The 26,126-nt window shown below is 50.4% G+C and overlaps 1 protein-coding gene across 3 annotated transcripts in view; it reads left to right on the forward strand.

Annotated features, from left to right (window-relative positions):
- DLC1 (DLC1 Rho GTPase activating protein) overlaps positions 1-24,663 on the forward strand; it is a 210,583-nt gene extending 185,920 nt beyond the window's left edge. For all 3 annotated transcript variants that reach the window (XM_072622376.1, XM_072622377.1, XM_072622378.1), the window contains 11 exons: positions 1,821-1,884; positions 3,320-4,689; positions 5,425-5,592; positions 9,142-9,301; positions 9,400-9,598; positions 9,792-10,005; positions 13,810-13,924; positions 14,631-14,849; positions 19,183-19,400; positions 20,877-21,050; positions 22,843-24,663. In XM_072622376.1, the coding sequence (XP_072478477.1) occupies positions 1,821-1,884; positions 3,320-4,689; positions 5,425-5,592; positions 9,142-9,301; positions 9,400-9,598; positions 9,792-10,005; positions 13,810-13,924; positions 14,631-14,849; positions 19,183-19,400; positions 20,877-21,050; positions 22,843-22,963 (3,022 nt within the window). In that variant the 3' untranslated portion in view covers positions 22,964-24,663. The remainder of the gene's footprint in view (positions 1-1,820; positions 1,885-3,319; positions 4,690-5,424; positions 5,593-9,141; positions 9,302-9,399; positions 9,599-9,791; positions 10,006-13,809; positions 13,925-14,630; positions 14,850-19,182; positions 19,401-20,876; positions 21,051-22,842) is intronic.
- Positions 24,664-26,126: the final 1,463 nt, after the last annotated feature.

Raw genomic sequence — 26,126 nt, forward strand, 5'->3', positions numbered from 1 at the left:
AGAGGGTGGCTCTTTAGAGCATCTCTGAGGCCTAGAGATTCTGCTCTGACTCTAGATTGAGTGGTGGTAGAGAACTCTGCAGGAAGCTGGCGCTGCTCACTCTAGCCTCGGCCCATGAAATGAGGCCCAGCATGGTTGTCTGTTATCGGGTTTCCCTGCTAGCTAGTTTAACTTGAATGCAATGCCATCCGGCACCCTGGTCACCCCATAATGATTTCAGTGAGGCCAGGGCTGTTAGCAGGCTCTATGAGGAGCTCTGGGCTCTTTTCTCTTGTTTACTTCTCTCCCCCTTCCCAACACACACTCCTCCCCCACTCGGTCTCTTTTTCTAAAGAAGATTCTTTATGGGGCACCCTCTGGCTTATCTGTCACGGCTGTACGGGCTGTCTTCTATAAACAGGATGCTGACCTAGGGAGCCTTTAATCTGCCCAGGGCCAGAAAGGCTTATCAGTCGGGTTCTGAAACATCAAAGGAGGCCCATGACCTGCCTGAAGCCTAACCTAGGTATTCTTGTGCGCATTAACAGCCCCAACCTATAAATAATGACCAGGCCACATCAGGCTGGCTGGCAGAAAGTGAGAGGCCCAGATGGGGGCTGCCCAGAAGAGCTGCAACAAGGCTCACTGAGGACCCACACAAGTGGGGGTCATCTGGAAGCCATTAGAGGGACGTGGGCTGCAGGCCTGAGTCATTAACGGGGTGCTGTGCCATTTTAGCCAGGATGTTATCTGTGGTGATTCATTAAAGCCCCCATTACTCCAGTCCATTCCATGGACTTTTATTTGGGGATTTTGTTTTCAAGAAAATTAGCATTGGCCCCCAAAGTCTGGCTGGCTGGCTTCAGGCACCAGAGGGATGAACTGGGGGACCCGAGGGACCCTGGAGTCTCTGTGCAACAGAGAAATCTGAAAGCATCCTTTAAAAGAAGTCTGTTAAGCTTTGAGTGCTTGGAGTCACAGACTCCCATCTGTGAATGTCCTGGTTATAATGCCCTGGGGTCCTGGCCTTCTGTCTTTGGTCAGGCAGTTAACAGAGAGATGGGCATTTCCCCAAATGACACAAGAATCTTGAGGAGGTGGCTCTGTTTGCCCTGGACCGCGTATCACTTCCCCTCCTAGAAGGTGCCCATGCTTTGGAAAGGCCCCCACACTGGGAGGGGGAGGGATGGCCCACAGTGGCTCTCTCCCAGGGGCTGTCTGTGCATTTCCATTCCTCCTCTCTTTTTGGGTGGGCTTTTAGAGCACAGACTGAGGGAGGGGAGAGGCACACCACTGGCCTCAGTTTCCCAGCTGCTCTCTGCTCATAAGCTAGTGGGACATTAACCCTCCAAAACAGATTGGTTCCAAGGTCACCCGGCTCCTAAAGTGGGAAGTAGATAGGACCTTATAGACCAGTCCCACTGTGGTATAGACAGTGGAAGGTCATAGTGAGTGAGGGTCTTACCCATAGAGCTATTAGTGGCCATTTGTCAGTGCATGAAAAAGCACAGATGAGCACTTTTCAGGTCCCAAGTGCTGTGCTGAACACAGAGGATGCAAACAAAAACCTAGACAGCCCCTGCCCTCAAGGACTCCAAGACCCCAGGGGCTGGGCTGACTGGCCAACAGAGAGGTACAGGGCTGGGATAGTGACTGCGGCAGTCCCTGTGCCAAAGGCAGAGGGGTAGAGCCTGGGTTCCATGCTCCTTTCACTGGAGATGACTGTGTCCTCCTTGTCAAGGAGTGCAGATGAGCATGAGGCACAGGGTTGGGGGCTGGGGAGGGGTGGGGAGGCCACCTGGAGCTGCCTTGCTTTGCTGAACTCACTTATGTCTTTGCAGACGCCTGAACACATTAAATAAGTGTGCAGTAATGAAGTTGGAAATCAGCCCCCACAGGAAGCGGGTAAGAATGTCAATGGACCCATGGGTGCACATGTTCAGCCACTGTGTCTTGGGCTGATGTCCCAAGGTCCTTGGAGAGCGAGGGCAAAGGGACACCCAAAGGGGCTGGATACCCTCTGCTCTGAATGGAAAGAAATTAATAGCCTGACATTCTTCCATCCACGTGTACCAAGGGAGCCAGGCCAAGAGTGGTCCCCAATGCTGTTGGACTGCTAGATGTAGAGGACCTGGGTCCTACCCTGGTGTGACCACTTACTGTCTTGAGAAGAGCCTCCCCAGGTCTCACTCTCTGTATATGTCAGCCAATGACACTGGACTAAATCAGTGGCCTCCAGTGGCCCCTCCTACCCCTAACCCTCATTGTCATCACCTGTAAAATGATTGGGTTGTACCAGCTGGCCTCAATGGCTCCTCTCAGCAGTAAATCTGTGAGGCCCAGGTTGGACGTGGGGGTTATTTTCTCAAGTTTGGGAAGGGAGAGGCAGCCTCTGGTACAAGGCCATACTCCATTGGGGAGCAAATTTTTCAGGAATTATCCTGGATCTCCTGCCTTGTCCTGGGTCACTTCCTTCTGAGAGTGTGTGAGGCAACAGAAAAGGGGACCAGGAGGTTCCCCAGGGGTCAGCCTCTGTTCCTCTGCTGGGGAAGGGGAGCTGGTGCCTCTGAGTCTTAGAGATTAGACAAGCGAGCCGGCCCAAGCTCCACATGCAGACTGCCTCCACTCAGGAATGGTGTGGATATTAGGATGGCTGGGCTTGGGGGACTGCTCTAAGGGGGGGCTTCCCAGCAGCATGGTGGCATTTCCCCTGCACCCATTCCTCAGGCTTCCTACTGAAGAAAGAGAGGAAAAAGCCCCCACTGGTGGAACCCCAAAACATTAAACCTCAGAGTTGTAATGGGCTTGGCATGATAGCCTCGGGGCAGAGTCAAGGAATCATGGTTCAGAGGGTCTAGAGGAGACATCCCCCCGTACATATTGTGTGTGTGTCTCTGTCTCTCTATCTCTCTCCCTCTCCTCTCTCCCTCCCTCCCTCTCCCATGTATCTCTTTCTCTGTCTCTGTCTCCCTCCTTCTCTCTCTCTCTCTCTCTCTCTCTCCTCCTCCTTCTCTCTCTCTGTCTGTCTCTCTGTCTCTGTTTTTCTCTCTCTGTCTCTCTGTCTCTTTCTCTCTCTCTGTCTGTCTCCCCTCTTTCCCATTCCCCCTCAATCGCCCCCTCCCCCCCAGCACTGGCTCCTGCTGGATATTGTCTCCAGGGTCTCCACCAGCAGCGGCTCTGGGCTCCTAGTGGCTGACCCATCTCGTGCCACTTGGTACACTGGTCCCCTAGAATTGTTTGGTTTTGTTCATGCACACTTTCCTGCATCTTACTCTCTGTCTCATGACAAGTCTTGTCAGTAGCCATGGCACGTGACTTACCCCTTCCTCTTTCTTTCCAGAGTGATGATTCGGATGAGGATGAGCCGTGTGCCATCAGTGGCAAGTGGACTTTCCAGAGGGACAGCAAGAGGTGGTCCAGGATGGAGGAGTTTGACGTCTTCCCTCCTATGCCCAGCCTGGCTGCTGGGGCACCAGGGAACCAGGTCTTTGCCAGTACTGCCAGTCGAGAAAGCCTGCTGACTGACCTGAGCGAGGGTCAGGAGCTGGCCTCCATCCGCAGCCTCAGCAGCGCCAGCAGCCTCCCAATTGAGCCTGGCATGCCCCGAGCAAATTCTGTGGTGAGTGTCTGCTCCTCAGGTCCCCGGGAGGATGGTCCCCTGCCATCCCCCACAGAACTGCCTGGCAATGGTACCAAAGCCCAGGGGCAGCCAGTCAAGGCCAAGCCAAGGGGCCTGCTCAAGAGGATGGAGAGTCTAAAACTGCGGCGTTCCCATACCAGCCGGCCCAAGGCCTCTCCCAAGCTGGGCCTGGTCATCAGTGGCCCCGTCCTGCAGGAGGGGGCGGCCCAGGAAAAGTTGAGGCACCTACACTGTGTGGAGATCTCCAGCCTGGGTGGTGGCCACATCAGCGTCCCTGGTGTCCACAAGAGAAGCATTTCCAACTCCACCCAGACCAGCAGCGGCAGCAGCAGCAGCAGCCAGTCAGAGAGCGGCAGTGCCGTCAGTACGCCCAGCCCCGTGACCCGGACCCGCAGCCTCAGCACCTGCCACAAGAGGGGTGGCATGTACCTCGAAGGCTTCGATCCCTTCGACCAGGCAGTGTTTGACAACGTCCTCGAGCAGAACCGCAGGAACTGTGATAGCTGCCCAGAGGACGCAGTATTCTACATTCCCGAGGACCACAAGCCAGGCACCTTCCCCAAGGCCCTCTCCAATGGCCGCTTCCCTCCCCCAGGCAGTGAAGGCTCTGCCACCAACTGGAGGGCAGGCAACTTCCCTGGCCCCAGCCGAGAGGGTGCCAAGGGCCCACGGCGGCGCAATTCCTCATGCTCTGTGAGCAGCCGCCTCAGCGTCTATGACAACGTGCCTGGCTCCAGCCTGTACTCCAGCTCCGGAGACCTTGCCGACCTGGAGCAGGAGGACATCTTCCCTGAGCTGGATGACATCTTGTACCACGTCAAAGGGATGCAGAGGATTGTCAACCAGTGGTCAGAGAAGTTCTCCGATGAGGGCGACTCAGACTCTGCGCTCGACTCAGTCTCCCCCTGCCCCTCTTCTCCCAAGCAGATCCATCTTGAGACCGACAATGACCGCACCTCACCCAGTGACCTAGACAGCATGGGCAACTCTCTGAATGAGCCAGAAGAACCCTCAGACATCCAGGAAAGACGGGACTCTGGCGTGGGTGCATCGCTGACCCGCTCCAACAGGTGAGAAGACTGCCATCTCCTGTGCAGGGAGGGCTCTGGGTGCCCACCAAGCAAGCATGAGTGGGAGAGGAAAGGCACGTGACTATTTCCTTCTGAGGATAAGGAACAGAAGAGACAGAACCACCTGTGCCTCAGTTTCCCCATCTGTCATAGAGGAGAAGGTTGCAATAGCCCTTAAGGTCCTGTTTAGCTCTCAAACTTGGATCCTGCCATTCTATTCCCAGGAAGGCACTGGGGCTGTAAATCCTTACCTCACCTAGGATGGGCTTCATCACCCAGATGCTCTCTCCACTGAGCCTTCCCTCTGTCCCTTAGTCTTGTGGGGTTAAACTCAGAGAAGCATAACTCCAGGCATTTCCCCAAAGAGGACATAGAGCTCTGCCTCTCTCTGCTGGCCTCAGAGACAACCCCCAGGTGGCCAGATTGGCTGAGCCTATGGAGCTCAGGAATGCTGACAGAGGGGTGAGAAGCCCAGGGTCCCTCCATGCTTAGCCACAAGGAGAGGACTTTACCACCCTTTGGAGGTGGCAGAGGGAGAACAGGGGTGTTAAAAATGCAGATCAGGAAGCTAAGCCACACGGTAGGTAGAGTTTAGGACTTGGAGCCAATAGACATGGTTAAACCCTGCCTTGGACACTTCTTAATTGTGTGACCCTGGGTGGCACCAGTGAGACATCACAGGGAAAATGCTCTAAATACCTAGCCATTGTTAATGGTCTCCCTGCTTCCTCCTAGGCCCAGGATGAGCTGGCAGAGCTCCCAGCGACCTGGTGCCAGCTCAGCATTGCCGCAGATCAGCTGCCAATCTGTGGCCCAGATGAACCTGCTGCAGAAGTATTCACTCCTCAAGCTGACAGCCCTACTGGAGAGATACACGCCATCCAACAAGCATGGCTTTAGCTGGTGAGTGCCAGAGTCCAGAGACCCTCAGGGACCACAGTGGGGAGTCCAGGTGGCTGTAAGCCTGGAGCACTGGTCCACGGCACTTATTTACATCCTCTTTCAGGATGGGTCCAGTTAGATGAAGTCAGGAGAGAATAATGGGAGGATTCCCCTAATGGGGAAATCAACGAGATCAGTAAGCAGTCACCAGGCATCTACCAGGGCCAGGAGTAGGTACATGGTTACAAAAGGGAAGCCATGACTGCCCTCAGGGGATTTATTTTCCCTTGGGGAATAACAAATTGTTCATAGATAAGTAAATACAAAGGATAGGTTCAATGTAAAACAAAGTGGGGAGTGGTACCTGGGGGGGGGGGGTGAGGGACGTCTTCAGGAAGGGAGTACGATGGACAGCTCCTGTGGAGCTGTGGGGGTAGAGGAAATGTCACATTAGAGCAGGGAATGTGGGAGAGCAGTCATGTGTACTCAGGATGGAGACAGAAAGTGAATCATAGTGTAAAAGGTGGAGAAGTTGGGGTTCTAGCTCAGGGGACATCAGGAATCACGAAAGTGCCTTCAACAAGGGAAGGATCTGATGAAGACTGGACTTGAGAAACAGGGTCCCAAGTGGAATTTGTAGCAATCATCCAGATGAGGAGGGTGACTGAAGGGGGCAGAGGGGAAAGACTTCACCCTTGATTGGATGGAATGGGGCAGGAGAGAGTGAAGGGTTAGGATGACTTTTAGGGTGGGAAACAAATGGGGGTGAGTAGAAAGATAAATGGTGGTGCTCTGGAGGGAGAGAGCAGTGTTTAGAGGAGATGTGCAATTTCGGGGGGAGACAGTGAGTTCTGTTGTGGATACGTTGAGTTTAAGAATCCTAGGGGGTCGTGTCAGTGGAGACACCCAGCAGGCAATGGGAGATACGGGCTACAAATGGGAATTTGAGAATCATTTGTAGAAGTGATCCCTAGGAGATGAGAAGATCACCAAGATGGTGGGAAGAGAGAAAAAAGAGGGTCCCTCCTTAAGAAAGACTGATTGACACTTAGCATGAGGGAAATGAATGAAGATGCAGCCAAGAAGGCAGAGAAGGAGCAGGCAGACACATAGAGGAAAACCAGGAGAAAGGTCATGGTGGCCAAGGAGGAAGGGAGAGCATCATGATCAGCCCAGGGTGGCCAGCTGCATCCAATGCTGCAGAAAGCCCAGGGAATGGTGGCAGCTGAGAAGAGGCCATTGGGGGTGTAGCCAAGGGGTCATTGGTGGGGCTAGTAAGAGTGAGTGTATGCATGTGCATACATGCGTGCATGCGTGTGTGAGTGAGAGAGAGAGAGAGAGAGAGAGATTGTATGTAAGTGTATGTATGAGAGAATGTGTGAGTGTGTATGTGTGAGAGAATGTGTGTGTGTGTGTGTGTGTGTGTATGTGTGTGAGAGAGAGAGTGTAGGTGGGTGGGGGGAGAGAAGACTTGGTCTGGGGGCCAGAGCATAGACAGGATCTCCAGGGAAGGAGCAGCCCCTCCCCTCAGATGGCTCAACTGACATGCAGAGAAATGAGGGCTGCCACCGCTGTGAGCAGAGGGGCCCTGGGCATTGGCATTGGACAGGGCCTGTGCACCCTCTGTTTAGCCTCCTCATTTTATAGATGAGAAAGCAGTGACAAAATGGTTTGGGGAGAGGTGGCATGAGCAGCACAGGCCATAACTCACTGTATGGTAAAGCCAGGATTTGAACCTAGGCTCTACAGGAGGCTTCTTCTTTTCCTGGCACACAAATTCAGGGTAGCCTCAATGGGCTCTGGAAGTCAGAGTATTGTGCAGCCCTAGGCCATCGCTGTCAATGTGAGCCTCTGGGGGGTCCGACTCAATGGGGGCACTTTCCCTTGTCCTAAGGATTTAGTCACCCCTAAAAGATTTGGGTGTGGGGAGAAGATGGTCCTATGTCGGTGAAGTAGCAGCAGAAGGGGCCTGCTGGTCCTGTGGCACCCTGGCCAGAGGGTCTCTGCCTTGTGGGGCTCCCCTGGACCTCTTTGCCACCTCTGGCCTCAGGTCTTGGGGCACATCATCAGGCATCTAAGAAAGGTCTCTTTCCATGCCTGGGCTGGTTGTTGGGATCCTGGGGCACACAGGAGCGTTTGTTCCAAATAACTGAAATACGTCCTGGGCAGGCCCTCCCTGCGCCTGAGATTCTCACTGGAGACCATCCTTCTGCTCCCGCCTTCCACCCCTGAAGCCAGGCTGCCTCTCTCCCTTACAAAGTGGTTGTTGTGTGCCATGGATCAGCAATGCTATAAGCCAGACTCTGCAGAAACCCACCCCTGATTGAGCCCAAAGAGCTGGGCTGGGCAGGACATGAAGGCTTGCTGGTGCTTTCATGGGGTCACTGGTAGTGCACCCTGAAACCTACAAGTATGACATACTTTCGAGTCCTTTCTTCCAAAGAAGAAAGCCAGCCATTCCCCTCATTGACAAGCCAACTTTAATGGGTCTCATTGGACTGTGGCATCAGGAAAGTGTCCAGTTATTGGGGTTGAGGTGAGGGATCCTCTCTTCCTTCTCCTAGTCTTACTGTTTCTCTTTCTTCTTCCTCCCTTTCCCACAAGCTCATTGGTAGACTTATATGTCTATTGGATGACCTTAAATGGATCATACCCATTTTTCCATAGTTCCCAATTCAGGGGTCCAGGGAGGCCAGGGTGGGCACCAAACCTGTGGCCTCCTTTCTCATTCTCGGGCCATGAGAGAGAGGACTCTAGGGTCACTCCGCCTGGCATCTTCCCCACTCTGCTGCCTCACAAGAGTGTGGGGAAAATCCAAAGATGTGATCGATAATTTTAAAGATGAGAAATTATTTTTTTTCAGCTAATAAGCATTTAAAAAAATTAATCTCTCTCCCACCCCTTACACTTTGAGCAAATTTAAAGCTAAATAAATCATTGCTTCAGTGGTGCTGCATGGTCTGGTAAAGCACATTCCCATCTCAGCCGCGCCCCAAAACGTATGAAGAGCGATGACATGTGTGAAGTGCCTTCCAAACCCGAGTCCTGGGTCAGGGACAGCCATGATTGTTGCTGTCATCACTGTTACGGTGGTGGGATGATGGTGATGGTAGAATCAGAGCTAAAGGTCGTAGAATTAAGCTAGGAAGGACCTTAGCACTCATCTAGTCCCCAGTCATTTAAAGAGGAGGAAACTGAGGCCCACCTTCTGGGAAGGAACTTGATCAAGGCCACAGGTAACATTAATGATAACTTACTTGTCTACACACGTCATGGTTTTCAGTGTTTTCCCTCACAAACACCCTATGTAATGTACATGGGTGGTATGCGTTTTATCTCCATTGTAGAGATGGACAAACTGAGGTTCTGAGAGGAAGCGATTGGCTCGTGGTCGCCTAGCTGCTGAGTCATAAAGCTGGGACTTGACTAGGCTCTAGGACATTAGAAGGAAGACTGGTTCCCCTTGCCCTACTCACTCCCTACCTAGCGTGTCTACTTCCTCTAAGTCACCAAAGAGACTTGGGTCCTGGGAATGATAAACTCATCTTCCTCTTGTACTTCCCAACCCAGGGCGGTCCCTAAATTCATGAAAAGGCTTAAAGTCCCAGACTACAAGGACCGCAGTGTGTTTGGAGTCCCACTCTCCATCAACGTGCAGCGGACGGGGCAGCCACTTCCTCAGAGCATTCAGCAGGCCATGGGCTACCTGCACAGCCAATGTTTGGATCAGGTTGGTGCCAGTCACTGGGTCTGGGGCAGGGCTGCAGGGTGAATGTTCCCCTGAGCATGTCCTCATGCAGCTCCCCTTCTTTCCCTCCCTGGGCACAGGTTGGGCTCTTCAGAAAGTCGGGAGTCAAATCCAGGATCCAGGCCTTGCGCCAGATGAATGAGAGTTCCATGACGCACGTGAGCTACGATGGCCAGTCTGCTTACGATGTGGCGGACATGCTGAAGCAATACTTCCGAGACCTCCCTGAGCCGCTGTTGACCAACAAGCTGTCAGAGACATTCTTACAGATCTACCAGTGTGAGTGGGGCCTGAGCTCCATGAATGAGGTGGTGCAGGGAGGTCCGGATGGGGCAGGGTGGGCAGGGAGCCCAGCCAACCTCCTTCCCAGGGCTCAAGAGAATGAAGGAGAGGAGGGTGGAGGGCTTGACTGACTCAGCCTGGTAGAGGCGATGCTGGCACGGGATGATGAGGTTCCATGCTGCTATTGCAGACGTGCCCAAGGACCAGCGTCTCCAGGCCATCCAGGCTGCCATCATGCTTCTGCCAGATGAGAACAGGGAGGTCCTTCAGACCCTGCTCTGTTTCCTGAGCGAGGTCACCGCTGCTGTCAAGGAGAACCAGATGACGCCCACCAACCTCGCCGTGTGTTTAGCACCTTCCCTCTTCCACCTCAACACCCTCAAACGGGAGAATTCTTCTCCGAGGTATGTGGTGTGTGTTCTGCGCCCTGCCCTGCCCCCCTCTCTCTCCTCTCACTGGCACACTTCGTGTAGCTCCGCCAGCCCAGATGCCTCTACTCTTTGGTAGTCTCCGGCAGGATTGTAATCTTGTGGATGGAAGGCGAGGCCTCAGGCCTCTGGAATGCCAGTCCTGGGAGGATGGCAGCAATTGCTAGACTTGCCTTAGCCATCCCAAAACAAATGACTAGATGTGTAAAATAAGGAAAGAAAACCAGATGCTGAAGCATTGGTATTGGGCCCCCTCTTCTGGCATTCTATGCCCTCTGTTTGGCTCTCTCCCCATGTGTTGTCTAAGTCTTGATGGGTTTTTAAATCACAGAACTGGAGAGCAGGTGGTGAGGGGCCTCCACCACAAAGGAAAGGCTCCCAGTCACACTGGTCATCTAGCCTTAGCTGAAGGACCTAGGGACAAGGAGTTACTCCCACCTTGGGCAGCCTGTCCTGCTCTGGGATGGAGAGGAAGTAACTTGTTCCTGACATCCATCCTGGGCAGATCAACCTCAAGCAACTTCCCCTCTTTGTTTCCCAGGAAGCCAAACAAAGCCCATCCCGTCCCTCCTTCCCTCTTCCCAGTGACATCAGCAGCAGCACCCTTATTCCTGGAAGCCACGCCTCTCAAGGCATACAGAAAACACACCAAGCCTTTGTTCCCTCTTCCTTTGACGCTTCCCACCCCCTGAATTGGAAAATGAAGGAAAGAAAAGAAAAAGAAAATGCTTGTGTCCACTGTGGGTCGGTAAAGGAGCCAGACCCCCACCCTGGCCCGTGCCAAAGTGTTTGTCTCCTCCTGCCCTCAAGGTCTGCACCTGCTCTCTTGGGATGGGGGTGTCCTCATGGGCTCTCTGAAGTCATTCGTTCATGTCACCTTGCTGACTCACTGAGTTTACAGGCACCTAGAATCCCTAGGACTTCTAGGACAGGCTGTCCTCTTTGAGTGCTGGGCCAGGGGTCAGGAAGACCTGAGTTCAGACCCAGCCATCAACACTTAACTGGCTGTGTGGTGCTGGAGAAGTCACTTCACCTCAATGTTCCTCAGTTTCCTTCACTGTAAACTGGGGATGACAATAGCATCTGCCTCCCAGGGTTGCTGTGAGGATCAAATGAGGTAACAGTTGTAAAGCATTGGGCCTAGAGCCTGGCACATAGTAAGTGCTTAGTGAATGCTTACCCCCCTCCCTGATTGGTGCCATCTTCAGATTTGATGAGCATGTCATCCTCTATCCAAGGCATTGATGAAAGCCATCAAACAGCCCAGGGACATGCCCCTGAAGACCTCCTGCCGCTTTGCTATTGAGCCATTCATGGCCACTCAGCATGTGGCCATCCAATCAGTTCTGAATTCATTTAATTGCATTATCCTCTAGGCCACCCTTCCCCATCTTCTCCAAAAGACTAGTCTGGGATGCTTGGTTAAAACTGAAGGAAAGAATCCAGGCATTCGCTGTTCCCTTCATGTCTCTTGTTTACTAACCCTGTCAAAAAAGAAAGATAGGGTTCACCTGGCATAGCCTGTGCTTGATGAAGCTGGGCAGGATCTTTGGAATCCTGGCTTCCCTTTCTTAATCTTCACCTACCATCTTTTAAGTGCCTAGACTAGAATTTTCCCGGGAGTTGAAGTGAAACTCAGTGGCTTATAGTTTTGAGAAGGGCAAGAAGGAGAAGATGACAGAGATCTATGCTCCTTCTCCCAGTTTCTGTGATCTTTCAGACATCGCTGACTAGGACTCGTTAGTCATACTGACCAGCTCTTTCGGGACCGGAGAATCAAGTTTACCTGGGCCAGGGGACTTGGATTCCTTAAGGGAAGCCGGGATCCTTGGGACTGTGGCCTTATGCTAAGAATGGGCCCCAAGAAGACCAGAAACCAAAAGAATAAAATATTCATGGCAGTGCCTTTTGTGGCCACAGGAAACTGGAAAAGAAGCTGCTTCCTGTCCACTGGGAAAATGGCTAATTCTGCTTTGGGGCATGATTGCTGGAAGATTCATCACTGTGCTCTAAGAAACAGCTAATGAGAAGCATTCAGGGCCACCTGGGAAGCCATGTACAGTCTGGTGACTGGAAGCCAGGAAAACAAACTCTCCTAACCGCTGAAACACTAAACACTCAACCTAAAAAAACTTCTGAACATTCTGGGGACCCAGATTGACCCCAGCTATGCATGGGGAATGTGGACCCATCATTTGACTGTGAATAGGGAACTCCCGGGTGAGGACACTCCCTCTGCTAAAGCAGGCTAGCACCTTCTAGTCTCCGAGAGTTGCCTAAGGGCAGTGAGAGGTTAAGGGACTTGCCCAGGGTCACCTACCCAGTACTTTCAGAAGCCCGCTTCAAATCCAGGACTTTCTTGTTCTATCTTTCTCTACATGGTAAAGGTGGGGGACTCTGGGTAGGCAATGTTGAATACATTCATACTCAGATACAATCAGTGGGCTGGCAAGTTTTGCTGAAATGCTGGTTTTCCCTTTTTTATTCTTTGTGATAAGTAATGGCTCACTAAGGCAGGGAAGGCAGGGGTGTGGGAGCTAGAAATGAAGGGTCTGTGGAAGCAAAAGAGATACCTAAGCAGAACCAATAGAACAGGGAAGCTCTGAGGAGGCCTGGGCTCCACCTTGGCCAGGGTACAAGTCAGCTGGGCCTTGGAGCCTGTGGCTTTCCCCTTCTGGACTCTCCCAGATTGTTCACCTGTCACATGAGATGGCTGACCTAGAAGACTCTTCCTGGGAATGCTGGAGCCCCAGTTTAGGCACTGTGGGCCTTGGGGGAGCTGGAGGGGGGAGCAGCCTGGAAGGTAGGATAAGCCCATCTCTTCTGGGCTCCAGGAAGGTCTGTGGGACATTCTGGGATGGATGACGGGCAAGGCCTCTCAGAGGAGGCCAAGGAAGAGATATGGTAAGGGCATTGCTGCCCCAAGCTGTGGGGCATGCCAGGCAGGCCAGCAGAAAGGGCACTGGTGTTTCTTGCAGAAGGAATAAAGGGCTGAGGGGGTTGGGGAAGGGGACACCTCCTCCCTTCCTCCCCATTATCTGAGGCCAAAGTAACCCACGTGCAATATGGCAGACTGGCAGATGACACACAGGCCACTTCTTCATCTGTAACAGCTTAGGGGTAGAGTCAGAGGCATTAGGGTTAGGGTTTATGGCTTAATTCTGTTTTGCAAGCAGCCCTTGCGACTGAAATACTCTTTCTCTCGGTTTCTGTGGGTGTCTCTCTTGCTTTGTGTGTGTGTCTCTGTCTGTCTCTCTCTCGTTCTCTTCTCTATCGCATTCTCCCTCTCTCCTCTCCCTCTCCCCTGCTTTGTGTGTGTCTGTGTCTCTACCTCTCTCTGGCTCTCACTCCAAGGCTCCTGGGGGTGTCATACTGCACAGAGTGGGGACCAGGAGTCAGAAAGGTTTGAGTTCAAATCCAGCTTTAGACACTTCCTAACTGTGTGATCCAGATCAAGTCACTTGTCCCTCAACTTTACAGTGGGGGGATAATTATAGCCTTACTTGCAGGGTTGTTGTGATAACAGAGCGAATATCTTTGTAAAGCACTTGTCCAACCTTCCGGTGTCTGTCAGTGCTAGATAATGATCACTGCCATCTGCGTTTTCTTTGTCATGCCCTCTCCAAACCTGAAAAATTAGTCAGGCTTCTGTGGCCTGGGGTTCCCACCACCACCACCCTTTCCCTCTCCTGCCCTGTGCCCCAGGCCATGTCTGGCCGCCCTGGCCTCCTCTGCAAGGCTTCCTCTCACACCTTCCCCCCTTTCCTTCCTTTGGCCCAGGGTGATGCAGAGAAAGCAGAGTCTGGGCAAACCAGACCAGAAGGATCTCAATGAAAACCTGGCAGCCACGCAAGGCCTGGCGCACATGATCGCAGAATGCCACAAGCTCTTCCAGGTGGACCAGGGCATCCCAGGGTTGGGGAGGCATGGCTCAAAGGCGGGGGCAGCCCACCTTAGTTTCACTGAAAGGAGAGTCCATTCTGCACAGATTCTATCCAAGGCTCCTGCCCTATAGGGACAAGACAGATGGGGGGTAGGGGGGAGTTGGCAAGAAGAGTTGACAATTTGTACCTAATCCCCCTGCCCCTGAGAGCACAGGAAGGGGGGTGGGGACCAGATTGTGCAGCCTTGGTCAAGGGAACTCCCTCCGCCCATATGGGCTGACTCCTCCTCTGTCTGAGGGCTTGGGAGGTGAGGGGACAGATGTGGGTTCAGGTTTTGCCTCTAGGTCTTGCTGGCTCTTTTTTCTGTCTCCTCCCAGAGCACAGGGCTTCCTTGACACCTGCAGCCCTGGCTGCTGGATGTTGGCCCCCTAGAAAGGCTGTGGATGGTCAACTGGCATCCTCCCTCTATGGCTCTGTGGATCTTTCCTGGAACATCAGTTATTTTCTCCCCATGGGGTGCTCCCAGACCCATTTTAGAGATGAGAAAGCTGAGGGTTAGGGATATGTGTCCTGAGTCCAGGCCAAGGTACTTTCCCCCATAGTCCAGGGACTCTCAAAGAGCAGCTGATGCAGATGTGAGAAGCCAAGGAAAGGTCCCCAGGTCAGGAGTAGAGACGCTGAGGGGCTAAGCTCGGGCCTGGGTCTCCTCTCTCCTAGGTCCCTGAGGAAATGAGCCGCTGTCGGAACTCATACTCAGAGCAGGAGCTGCGCCCCCTCAGCCTGGAGGCCTTGGGCCGCCTGAGTGGCCAGGACACCTCTGACTATCACCACTTCCTCCAGGACTGTGTGGACAGCCTGTTTAAGGAGGTCAAGGACAAGTTCAAAGGCTGGGTCAGTCACCCAACCTCAGAGCAGGCTGAGCTGGCATACAAGAAGGTAATTTGTGCTGGCTCCCTGTTGGGTACCCCTGGGATGCCCAGCAGCTGGATTGGGGTGGGGAGGGGGTCATCCAGATCCCCAGTCACCAAGGTCTCAATTTTCTCATCTGTGAAGTGGAGTGAGTGGATGGGTGGAGCTGGATGAAATGGCCTCTGAGGTCCCTCCCAGCCCTTGGTCCTGTAGATTTTAGGATTCTGGGAAATGGAGAAGCTCTCTCCTTCCTTTTCAGTTTGAGGGAGATGCTAAGCATTGGACTTTGACACCATCGGATGCTCACACCTTCTCCTTCTGCCAGTGGGGTTGGCCCTTGAGGGTTCAGCCAGAGAGTACCCAACTGCATGGGGGAGGAAGGAAGTCCCACAGCTTAGTTTCTCCTTAACTGCTGCTTCTCTAGGGAATCATTTTTTTTTAATCCACACAGCAAATATGCGTAGTCTAGAAAAACAGAATTTCCCCCCCCCACCACCATCAGATCTAAAAATGTTTGTCTCCCACCTTGTAAGTCCACCCCTTCTCTGGCAGGAGGTGGAGGGGATGGTTCATCCCCAGTCTTTTGGCCTTATAATGAACACATTATTACACAGATCAGAATTCTCAAATCTTTCCAAGTGGCTTTTCTTTACAATGTCAGGCAGTCATTCAGTAACCATGTATTAAGCACCTACTATGTGCTGGCCATTGGGTCAGGTGCTAGGGATACACATGAAGGCAGAAAGGCACAGTCCCTGCCCTGGAGGAGCTACCAATCTAACAGAGGAGACCAAAGATACAACTCTGTACAGACAAGCTGTAAACAGGGTGAGCTGGAAATAATCCACAGGGGAGGTTCCTGAGCTCATTGTCTATACATCCTTCTCCTGGCTCTGCATCTTCTCACTCTGGCAATTCCTAACTCTGTCCAGTTTCCTCTCAACTCATATTGTAATGTTATGGTGCAGTAATATTCTATTACATCCCTATACCATAATTTATTTAGCCATCCCCAATAGGAGGACACTTTCATTTCCAGTTTGCGGAAAGAATTGCTACACATATTTTTGTACCTATGGCTCTTTCTTTGGTCTCTTTGGCATCTAGACCTAGTAGCAGTATAGCAGCCCCAAACAGTATGCAAAATTTAGTATCTTAGAGAACATAGTTTGAAATCCCTTTATTGGATGGCTTGGAGTGAGTCATAGCTCCACCAACAATGCATACATATATGGATCTATTTCCCCTCCCCCAACGGTCCCACCAATAATTGGCAAAAAATGATAAAAGAGAAATGACCATTGATGGGTATGAGCTGGAACCTCACAGTTCCTTTTGTTTGTCATTCTCTAATTGGATTATTTTTATTAATTAATTTATTTTTAGTTTTCAACATTCACTTCCATAAGTTTTTGAGTTTTCAATTTTCTCTGTCTCCCCAAGACTGTGTGCAACCTGATATAGGCTCTTTTATACATTCATATTAAATATATTTTCACATTAGCCACGTTAGAATGCATAGGAGGAACCACGAGAAAGAAAGGACAAAGCCACAAAAGAAAAGGAGAGTGAATAGTCTGCTTCCATCTGCGTTCAGACTCCCAAGTTCTTTCCCTGCATGTGGATGGCATTTTCCAGTGTGAGTCCTTTGGAGCCAAGTCAATCCAAGTCAGTCATTGTACAATGTAGCTGTCACTGCATAGTGTTCTGGTTCTGCTCACTTCACTCAGCGTCAGTTCATAGAAGTCTTACCAGGTCTTTCTGAAGTCTGCTTGTAGATTTTTTTTTAGTGAGGTTGTTGATAGTTTGGATTTCTTAATTAGAAAACTGCATATTCACATTCTTTGATCATTTCTCTATGGTTGAATGGCTCTTTATCTTACAAATTTGAATCAGTTTCTTGTATCTTGGATATGAGGTCTTGATCAAAGAAACTAATTACAACGGTTTTCCCCCCAGGTAACTATTTCCCTTCTAATTTTTAACCAAGTTCGATTTTGCACAAACAAATCTTGAATTTTATATATTCAAAGTTCTCCATAATTTGGTCATGAATTCGTCCCTTCTTTGTTCTTACTTCCTTGTTTGGGGTGTCACTTTTTATGTCTAAGGCGCGGATCATCAGGAGCTCTCCTGATATCCAGGGTGAGAAGCTGCAGTTCTGTGTGTAATTTCTGCCAGACTGCTCTCCAGTTTGCCCGTTGGTTTGGGTCAAATAGTGCGTCCTTCCCCCATTAGCTGGAGTCTTTGAGTTTAGCCAACACTCCTAGACTTCTTGGTTTGTTTGCTTCTGTCTGGTGTGTGCCTAATCTGTTTTGCTAATCATCCCCTCTGTACTTTAACCAGTACTCAGTTGCTTTGATGATTTTTGCTTTGGTGGAGAGTCTGAAATCTGCATTTGTTTTAAACTCTCTACAAAGGAGAGCCCAGACAATCCCTGGACAGCCTCTGATACCTAGTGCCATACTCCAGTGGCTCCATCTGGGGTCAGCTGGAAGGGGTCCCCACCTCTTCCATGCCCCCCACTCCCACCTTCTCCTCCTGCTCTAGTATAGCACTTGGTTTTGTCCCACCCCCATCCTCATCAATCACTAGCCTCTCCTTTGAGATTCTTTTTAGCCAAGTGTATCAGCTTCTTCCAGATGTCTCCTCATGGCAGTGTCTACTGGTCTGTCATTCTTTATCCTGCCTTCTCTTTGCTCCAGCCCAGCCTCCACTCTGCTGCCTAATCGATAGTTCTAGAGCATTTTGATCCTCCCCTCCCCACCCTGAGCAATCTCCAGGGGCTCTTGAGACCCTCCAGGATGAAATAGAAATTCTCCTTTGTCATTTGAAGCCTTTCATAAATAGACTGGCCTCTTCCTGTTCTTCTCACCCTCCACCTGCCTCCAGACAGACAGACAGACAGACACTCCCCCTCCCCCTCCCCCTCTCTCCCTTCCTCTCTCTCCCTCTCTCTCTCTCTAGCTCTGCTGGCCTTCTGGAACATAACTCTCTCTTCTGTCTGTGTGCCTGGCTGTCCCCCCCAGGCTGCCCATATCTTTTGACCCCCTGGGCCTCTTATTTCACCTCCTTCCTTCCAGGCTCAGCTCAGATCCCAACCTGTGCTGGAAACTCCTCCCATAGCTGATGGTTTTCCCCACTTGTCTACTCTGCACTTATTTTGTATCATCTAGTTAATTACATGTTCCCGCATTGGAATGTGAGCTCCTTGAGGGCAGGGAGCCTTTTTGTCTTAATATAAATAGTATATGTGCTTAATCAATGCTTGTTGACTGATTGACTGACTGAAGGACTTCAGTAGCACAGAATTGGTTTCCCAGTCTCTCCACCCCCAATTCCTGCCCTCATCCTGGGGGACTTTGACGTAATGTTCATGTTCCCTGGCCTCTGGCAGTCTGTCCTGTGGTCACTTCTCCACTCCACCTGGGCCACAATTGAGATGGCCATGCCTTTGATCTCACTATCCCTCCAAGGGTTTCACTTCCATTATCAAGAATCCCAAACTTCTTTATCTCCAACCATAACTTCCTATCAGTCCATCTTATTCTTAGACTGGATACCAGAATATCAGAAGGAGGAGAACAGGCTCAGGTATTGGGCTTGTTGTTTTCTCCCCATATTAACCATGAACAAGACAGGAAAACCTCACCTATAAAGTAGGAACTCTGAAGTTCCTTTCAACTAATCTTATGATTCGATAATTAATATCAAAGTCAAAGATTATGTTGACTGGAAAAGTTAGAAATCCCCTCTATTCTGTTTGAACATCAAGATGTATTTTTCAGTCACTGGGTATAGCCAACGTTAATCTGGCTTTCTCAAGGTTATAATACACTTGGATGATCTTTCAATTTGATTCCCAGAGTCGTCATGCTGGTGGGCACCATGCTTATCCTCATTTTATAAAAACTGAAGATGAGAGAAGATAATAGATAGATTAGCTTGGGGTTGAACAACCAGTTACTGGCCAAGGTGTAGGACTTAAACTCAGGTCTTTTTAACTGCATATCTAGCCATATCTTTCTAGCTCCTTTATACCAGCTAGCTGGCAACCTTAATTCTTAATGATGGAGATCATTCCAGGACTAAATTTCTGCCCATAGTTTCTAGTCACTCCCTCATGGAAACCTTTCTCTGTAGACACTTTACTTTAACTCAGATTCTTTCCTTATCTCTTATGGGAAAACTAATGAAAGTCAGCTTCCCAAGTCTACTTCTTCATGGAGGAAGAGGATCTGAGGGTCTGAGTGCACTCACTGCCTTACCTCCAGAACTGATATTCTGTTGCCTTTCAAATTTGCCGTTGGCTTAGAGTGAGTGTCCCCAGCAGTGACAAGTGGGCATGTGTTTTGTTTAGGTGAGTGAAGGGCCCCCGCTCCGACTGTGGAAGTCAACGATCGAAGTCCCTGCTAAAGCCGAGGACATTCTAAACAGACTTCTGAAGGAGCAGCACATTTGGGATCCAGACCTCTTGGATGCCAAAGTGATTGAAGTGCTGGACAGCCAGACAGAAATCTACCAGTTTGTCCGGAGTAGTATGGCACCCCATCCTTCCAGGGACCATGTTGTGCTGAGGTAAGGGCACCCCCTGGAGGGCTGCAGCAGCAGTGGCTTCTCCTGTTCAGAGTTAAATCTCAGGGCATGGCAGGAAAGTTCAATTTAACAATGCACATTGATTAAACATTCACTATGTGGGTGCTGGGGATAAAAAGCCAAAAATGAGGCAGGAGGTCACTTGCTGGGGGAGAAAGCATCCACACAAGTATAGGCAGTGTAAACTCACATTCCCTGAAAGTCAGTTTGGTGCAGGAGAGGGGAACAAGAATACCTGGGTTCAAGCTTTGCCTCTGTCACCTCCTCTGCATGTGATAACTTAGATTTTCAGTGCCCTAGGAAATACTAGAAGACTGTAAGGTACAGAGAAGGTACTTTGGTGGAGGGAGAACCTGGGAGTTCCATATACCAGGAATCCCAGAGGTCCAGGCTTCATTTCTGTCCTGTACAGACTATATAGGAAAGTAAGACAGAGCCTTTGAGGAGGGGCAGGGAAGACTCCCTGTGGCAGGTGAGACTTGAAGGAAGCCAAGGCAGACAGGTGCCAGCTCTTAAGATGGAAGGCATCCCAGGGATGGGCAGAGCCAGGGCAGGCAGGTGCTGAAGAGGATGGGCATCCCAGGATGAGCATGGCTAAGGCAAGTAGGTGCTGGCACATCCCCAGGATGGGCACAGCCAGGGCAGAGTCTCTAGTGGGGAAATATTGTATGTTGCATGCAGAACATCAAGGTGGACAATGTCACCAGATCAGAGTAGATGAGGGCAGTGACGTAAAATGATCCTGAAAAAGTGGGAGAGTGCCAGAAAATTCCTTGAAAAGCCAAAGGATTTTACATTGATTCTAGAGGTGATAGTGAACCACTAGAGTTTACTGAGTGCTTCAGATCTGTGTTTTAGGGACAATCCATTTGGCAGCAGCATGGCACATCCTCCATGGACTGGGGATCAGGAGGGGGGCCAGGAGGGGACACCAGTGATCATCTGGGTGAGGGGTAGGGGCCTGCTTCAGGATGGCATCTGGGACAGTGGGGAGAGACAGGGGAGAAAGAAGTGCCCAGGGGTGGCAGCTGATGAGATATGTGAGGAGCCAAGGGAAGGTGACCCAAGGAGTATGGGACCATGAGTGTCCCCCAAGCCAAGGTATATGACAGCAGTTCACGGGTCCATGGGTGGCACCAAGGGTCTCTGAAGGCCTTTCTTTGAATACCAGGAGGGAGCTGGGTGCCGCACTCTCATTGTTGGCAGAGTCACAGTGCGCTGTGTTCATAGACCAATGAATTGGGTGTCAGAAATCCTGCCTGGGACTCTCCTGCCTGTAGGACTATGAGCACTCGCTCCACCTCTGTAAACCTCAGTTCCCACATTTGTAAAAGCAATGGGATGCCTCTGGGGCCCTAAATGCCCCAATGCCTGCAATGCTTTACAGCCCCTGAAAATGGCCAGGGATAGTGGCTGTTTTAATCACTGTTCTGAGGTGCTGAGTCTCTATCTCCACAGAACATGGAGGACCAACTTACCCCGAGGGGCCTGCATACTCTTGCTCACATCTGTGGATCACACTGAGGCCCCTGTGATCGGAGTGAGGGTCAATGTGCTCTTGGCCCGATATCTGGTGGAGCCCTGTGGGGCTGGGAGATCCAAGCTCACCTACATGTGCCGGAGTGACCTGAGGTACGTACCCATATCCCAGGCCTTAGGGTGGGGGAGGCAGAGGTCAGGCCAGATCTGGGTTTGATGCTAGGAGGGGACGTGATGAAGCATGCCTTGACCTCCCCCCAATGGCTTCTGTTGAGGATGATGGCTCATGGATTGTGAAGGCAGAAGACTCATGTTCTCCAATCAACCCTTGAGCACCTGCCTTTCCCTATGCTTCCTCCAAGGGCTTGAGCAGCATCCCCAGGGCAGCAGCATTTTGGGAGCAAGATTTCTGTGCTCACAAGGCTGTCTTGTCTAAACCAGTGGGAAGCCTTCCTAGGATCTCATCCTCCCCTGACTGGGGGCTAATTCACACTGATGACAGCCCACACTGCTAGAAGCATTATCTCTGTAAGAAGATAGTAGATTTCCCCAGACCACAGCTGGGGACCAGGGAGGTCACACGGTCAACAACTTTGAGCTGAAAGGGTCCTGAGAGGTAACCAAGGTCATCCCCTTCATTTTACAAAGTGGGAAACTAAGGCCAGGAAATCACAAGACCATAGACTTATATCTAGAAGGAACCTCAGACATCACTGGGGCCAATTACCTGAATTTTTATACAGAGGAAGAAACTGAAACCCAGAGAAGTCATCCTAGACTCAGAAATTTAGAGATGGGAGATTGTGAGCCCAGCCCCCTCAGTCTGGATGAGGAAACCTAGATCCAGGGAGGCTGATGTGGACAGCACCTTTGACAAGTGAGGGATGCCTAGCTGGGAAAGCAACTGTAGACAATAACATAGTCAGTCAACAAGCACTGGTAAACAAACACCTTCTCTACATAGACTCTGGACTAGGGGTTGGGGCCTTTGGCAAAAATGAACCAACAGAAGAAGCATATATCCTAGAATCAATTTGCTTTCTTGTAACTCTATACAGAGGAACTGCAGGGTGCAAGGGGAGTCATCAGGAAAGGTCCCTTGTAGGAGGTGGCCACCCTTGGGGGCTGAACTTTGAAGGAAGTTCAAGATTCTAAGGGGTGGCTATGAGGAGAGAGTGCATTCCAGGCATGGAGGCAGCCTATGCAAGGGCAGAGGTGGAGAGAGCCTGTCCTAGGTGAGGAACAGGGAGCAGCCAAGGGCTCCAGTGAGGAGTAATGTGTGCCTGACGAGGCAGTCTGGAGGCAGGCTGTGCAGGGCTTTCAGCACCAGAGTTCTGTGAGACTAGAGGGAAAGATGGAGCCCTGGCCAGACCTGTGCCTAAGTTAGGAGTGATGCTTTGGCAGCTGTGCAGAGGGCAGATTAAAGAGGAGATGGGGAGACCAGATAGGGCAATACTGCAAAAAGTGTCATGTGTTTAGAATGGAGAAGATTCAGGTGACCTCATCTTCAAGGATCTGAAGAAGAGAGCACTCATCCTGTTGGACCCCAGAACAGAATAGAACCAGGTGCAACAAGGACAGTTTTCAGAGACAAATTTGGGCTTGAGGTCACAGGAGCTATCCCTGGTGGAAGAGGCTGTCGGGGGAGGGCACCAAGCAGAGTCTGAGTGACCAGCTATCGGGGATGTTACTGTGGGGATTCCTTCCTGTATGGGTCAAGCTAGAGATTGCCAAGCTCCCTTCCTGCTCTCAAATTCTGTGATTCTCAGTTAAGAGTCTTCTATATACTAGGCTCCCATAGTCAGTTTAGAATCATGAGAATTATAAAAATATCCTAATATTTTGTGTGTTGGGAATGAATCCAGACTTCTCCCGAAGTACCATTGTCACCTTTCTTCAGCATTATCCCACTCAGCTGGTGACTAACTTTCTCCTTCCACTTTAGGGGCCATTTACCAGAATGGTACACTAAGGCATTTGGGCATTTGTGTGTAGCCGAAGTGGTAAAGATCAGAGATTCTTTCAGTCGTTCAAGTTTGGATCCCAAAGATGGGAAGTCCAGGTGACAACACACCCGCAGGCCAAGACTGCATCTGACTCAGGACCAACAAGGGTTTTGTTTCTAGACAAATAGGCCAACCCTGGACAGGATGGATCAAACCACAAAGCTGGGCAGTGATCCCTCAATAGATGCATCAAAAGAGCTGATCTTGACTGGAACACATGGCCCTGTGGAAGCACATCTGTTGTACCATGTTGAGATTGCTTCTGAGAAGCAGGACTCTTGGGGGAGAAGATGAAAAGACTCCTTCTCCTGGGCTGTTGCCCTTGACTGGCTCCAAGCTGGAGGACAGGCAGAGCCGTAGCAGTAGGCATGTTTGGATGGGGGTGGGGGGCATTTCTCTCCAATGCCAGCAATGAAAAGTGAGTTTGTGTAGAGATGTGTGTATGAGTAAGTGTCCATGACTGAATGTGGAACAAATGCAGAGAGTGGGCTCCATGAGGCTGGCAGGCCACTGGAATGGGTGAGACCTTTCCATTGCATTATCTCTGACCCCTCCAGGGGCCAATGAGTAGTAACCCTCATGCCTCAGGGGAAGCCAGCAGACTTCTCCCAGGAATCCTTGACCTCCCTTTGCTTTTATGGGAGCCAGTGTGGGAGAGTCCAGCCTGAGTGAACCCCATTTTATCCACACCTGTGTGTAACTCCATTCTTAGGTCGCATCTCTGCATCTCAGTGAATCTACTCTCACCGTAGGTGATCCCACACTGCAGGTCCTAGCTCACTCCCAGATGGTTTTAAGGCAGGAAAATTCAAATCCAGGGGGTATTTTGTTTTTTACAGAGCAGAAGTTAGGTTAAGGATGGAGAATGTGCTGGTGCCAAAGCTAAAATCAGAATGAGGGTCCCACTTCCAGATGATTTCTATCAAAAGGCAAAAGCTTCTCATTGTGACACAAATCCACTCTGTATTAATGTCCAGAGCAGAGAATGGTGAAGGAAGGGGGAGCCCCAGGTCTCCCAGAATGTCTGTGCAAACCCAAGGCACCATGAGATGCTGGAGTCCTTCCTGGCTGGGCCTTCCTTGGTGCACCACCATCCTCTGTCCTTTGATCTCTTGGGTTTCCTTGCTTTGACCATGATTCTAAAGAGCTCTTTTGGCCAGGACCTCTTCCTGCAGGGGCCAGTGTCATGGTGGGAGCCATTCCCACCAGTTCTGTGTTCTTGGATCCCTCTCTTTTGTCCTGATCAGTCATGGACTACTTGTAAGTGAGCATGGTTAGGAAGGCTTGTCCTTGGCTGATCGTGTGAACCTCAGTTACCATTGTCAGTGTTACTTCGGAAGCTCTTTTTGATGAAGAGACTATGTGTGTGCATGGATGTGTGTGTGTGTGAGAGGGGAGCAGATCAGATTCAGCCACAATGTGCCATCAGGGTCCTTGTGAATACCTAGACCTTGTAGATTCCGTCTCAAACCTCTTCCATGGAAGATTGTATGTTGAACATACCGTCCCATTGAGCAACACAGGTAACGCATGATACAGAGTATTATTTAAAATAGACTTGGGTATTTATACGTCATGCAGTCTTTGGGTTTTATACCTCAACTCAACATGTTTGTGTTGTTTTTTATTCTTTATTGTAAATAAAGCTTTTCATGATTACCGTGAAAGTAAATGAACAAGGAAAAGGTTTATAACTCGCTCTGAATGACTGTACAGAATATAACCACCAATTGCACTATTAAATGTTTAACATGAGAGGACTACCTGGCCTTTGTTCATTTTCCCTGACAATCCACTTCTTCCAAAACACACCCATCCCACTCCCATCATGCCTGGAGGATCTGTCTCCAAATGCAGGGGTTGAATGGTGGAGCATCCTCAGGAGCTCAAGGAAAGAAAAGATTCAGGACTGTGCAGTCTCTAGTCTGAGGGGGAACAGTGGAGAAACTGAGGCAGGAAAGTTGGAAGTGGAGTATTGGCTTCAGAAAGGTGGTGAAGACTGAGCTGCAGTTCCAGCTAAAGTATGGGACTTCACTGTGGTATGATTTGGCCTTTCTCATTGACATATTTGGGAAGATAAACATTCAAGAGAGGGAAGCATTTAGTAATAACAGTCATCCATATTTCCATGATTCACCTTCAGGGACATGGATCAGAGATTTACAACCAGAAAGGTTCTTGCGGGCCATCACACCCAACTCCTTAATTGTCCCTTGGCCCAAATCACACGTCGGTCAATGTGAGAATCAGGAGACCTTGGACACTTCCCACTTCAAAGTCCAGCTCTCTCTCTGGCCAACTGTGATCCTCACAGCCCCTAGATGGGCTGATGCCTTGAACCAGAGGAACCTCAGACCTCTTTATCATTTGTGATTCACTCTTCTCCATGTCTCCCTCCCCTAGACCCTGCTTAGAGGGTCTATCCAGAGCGCCAGACTAGGTCTGGTCTTGTACAGGTGCCATGAAGTATCCCGGATGTCCCTCACTCCTGATTCATGCACCTCACACTCCGTTCTTCGGGCAGTAATAGCACTTGGCAGGTACTGTCATCAGTGTGGACACCAGGTATTCGGCATCCACTCTTACCTGCCACCCTGGTCTCCCCTACTGCTCAAATGGTTAGGCCACTCTGCCTTGAGGGATGATGGAGCTTATTTCAGAGACCCTGCAGGACTCCAGGATTTAACATAACTAGCACAATGACATTCACAAATGGAAAATCAGGTGGGCTGGGCAAGGGGAGTCCTCTCCAGAGATTCTTCCATTTGAGCTGTGAAACTGCCTTGATGGATTTTAGCACAAATGCCCTCCCTCATAGAGAAAACCTTGAAATATTTTCCACTTCCTTTAATAAGAGTAATCAGAGGGTTGATCACCAAGCAAGTTGTACTAATTGGTATGTCTTCTAAGATGGGAATTCTTGGAGTCATGGACCTCTTTGGCAGCTTGAGGACATCTGTGGGCCCCTCTTTAGAATTATGTCTTTAAATCCATAAAAAAGAACCCACACAATGATAAAGGGACACTTGAACACTTATCCTCAAAGTTCTAAGGACAACCAAGAGGGGAACTTCTGGTACTGTTCTTCCTGAGCCCCTACCCATTTGCCCCCCACCCACATCCAGCCAGTTGTCTCCATCAGCTTTTAGAAAAAGCATTTACACAAAGGCTGAGCAACAAATGCCACTTGCAGGAAGCTTTGGCTGCTCAACCCTTCCCTCTT

This window comes from Notamacropus eugenii, chromosome 7 (genome assembly GCF_028372415.1).
Source record: "Notamacropus eugenii isolate mMacEug1 chromosome 7, mMacEug1.pri_v2, whole genome shotgun sequence".
Lineage (NCBI taxonomy): Eukaryota > Metazoa > Chordata > Mammalia > Diprotodontia > Macropodidae > Notamacropus > Notamacropus eugenii.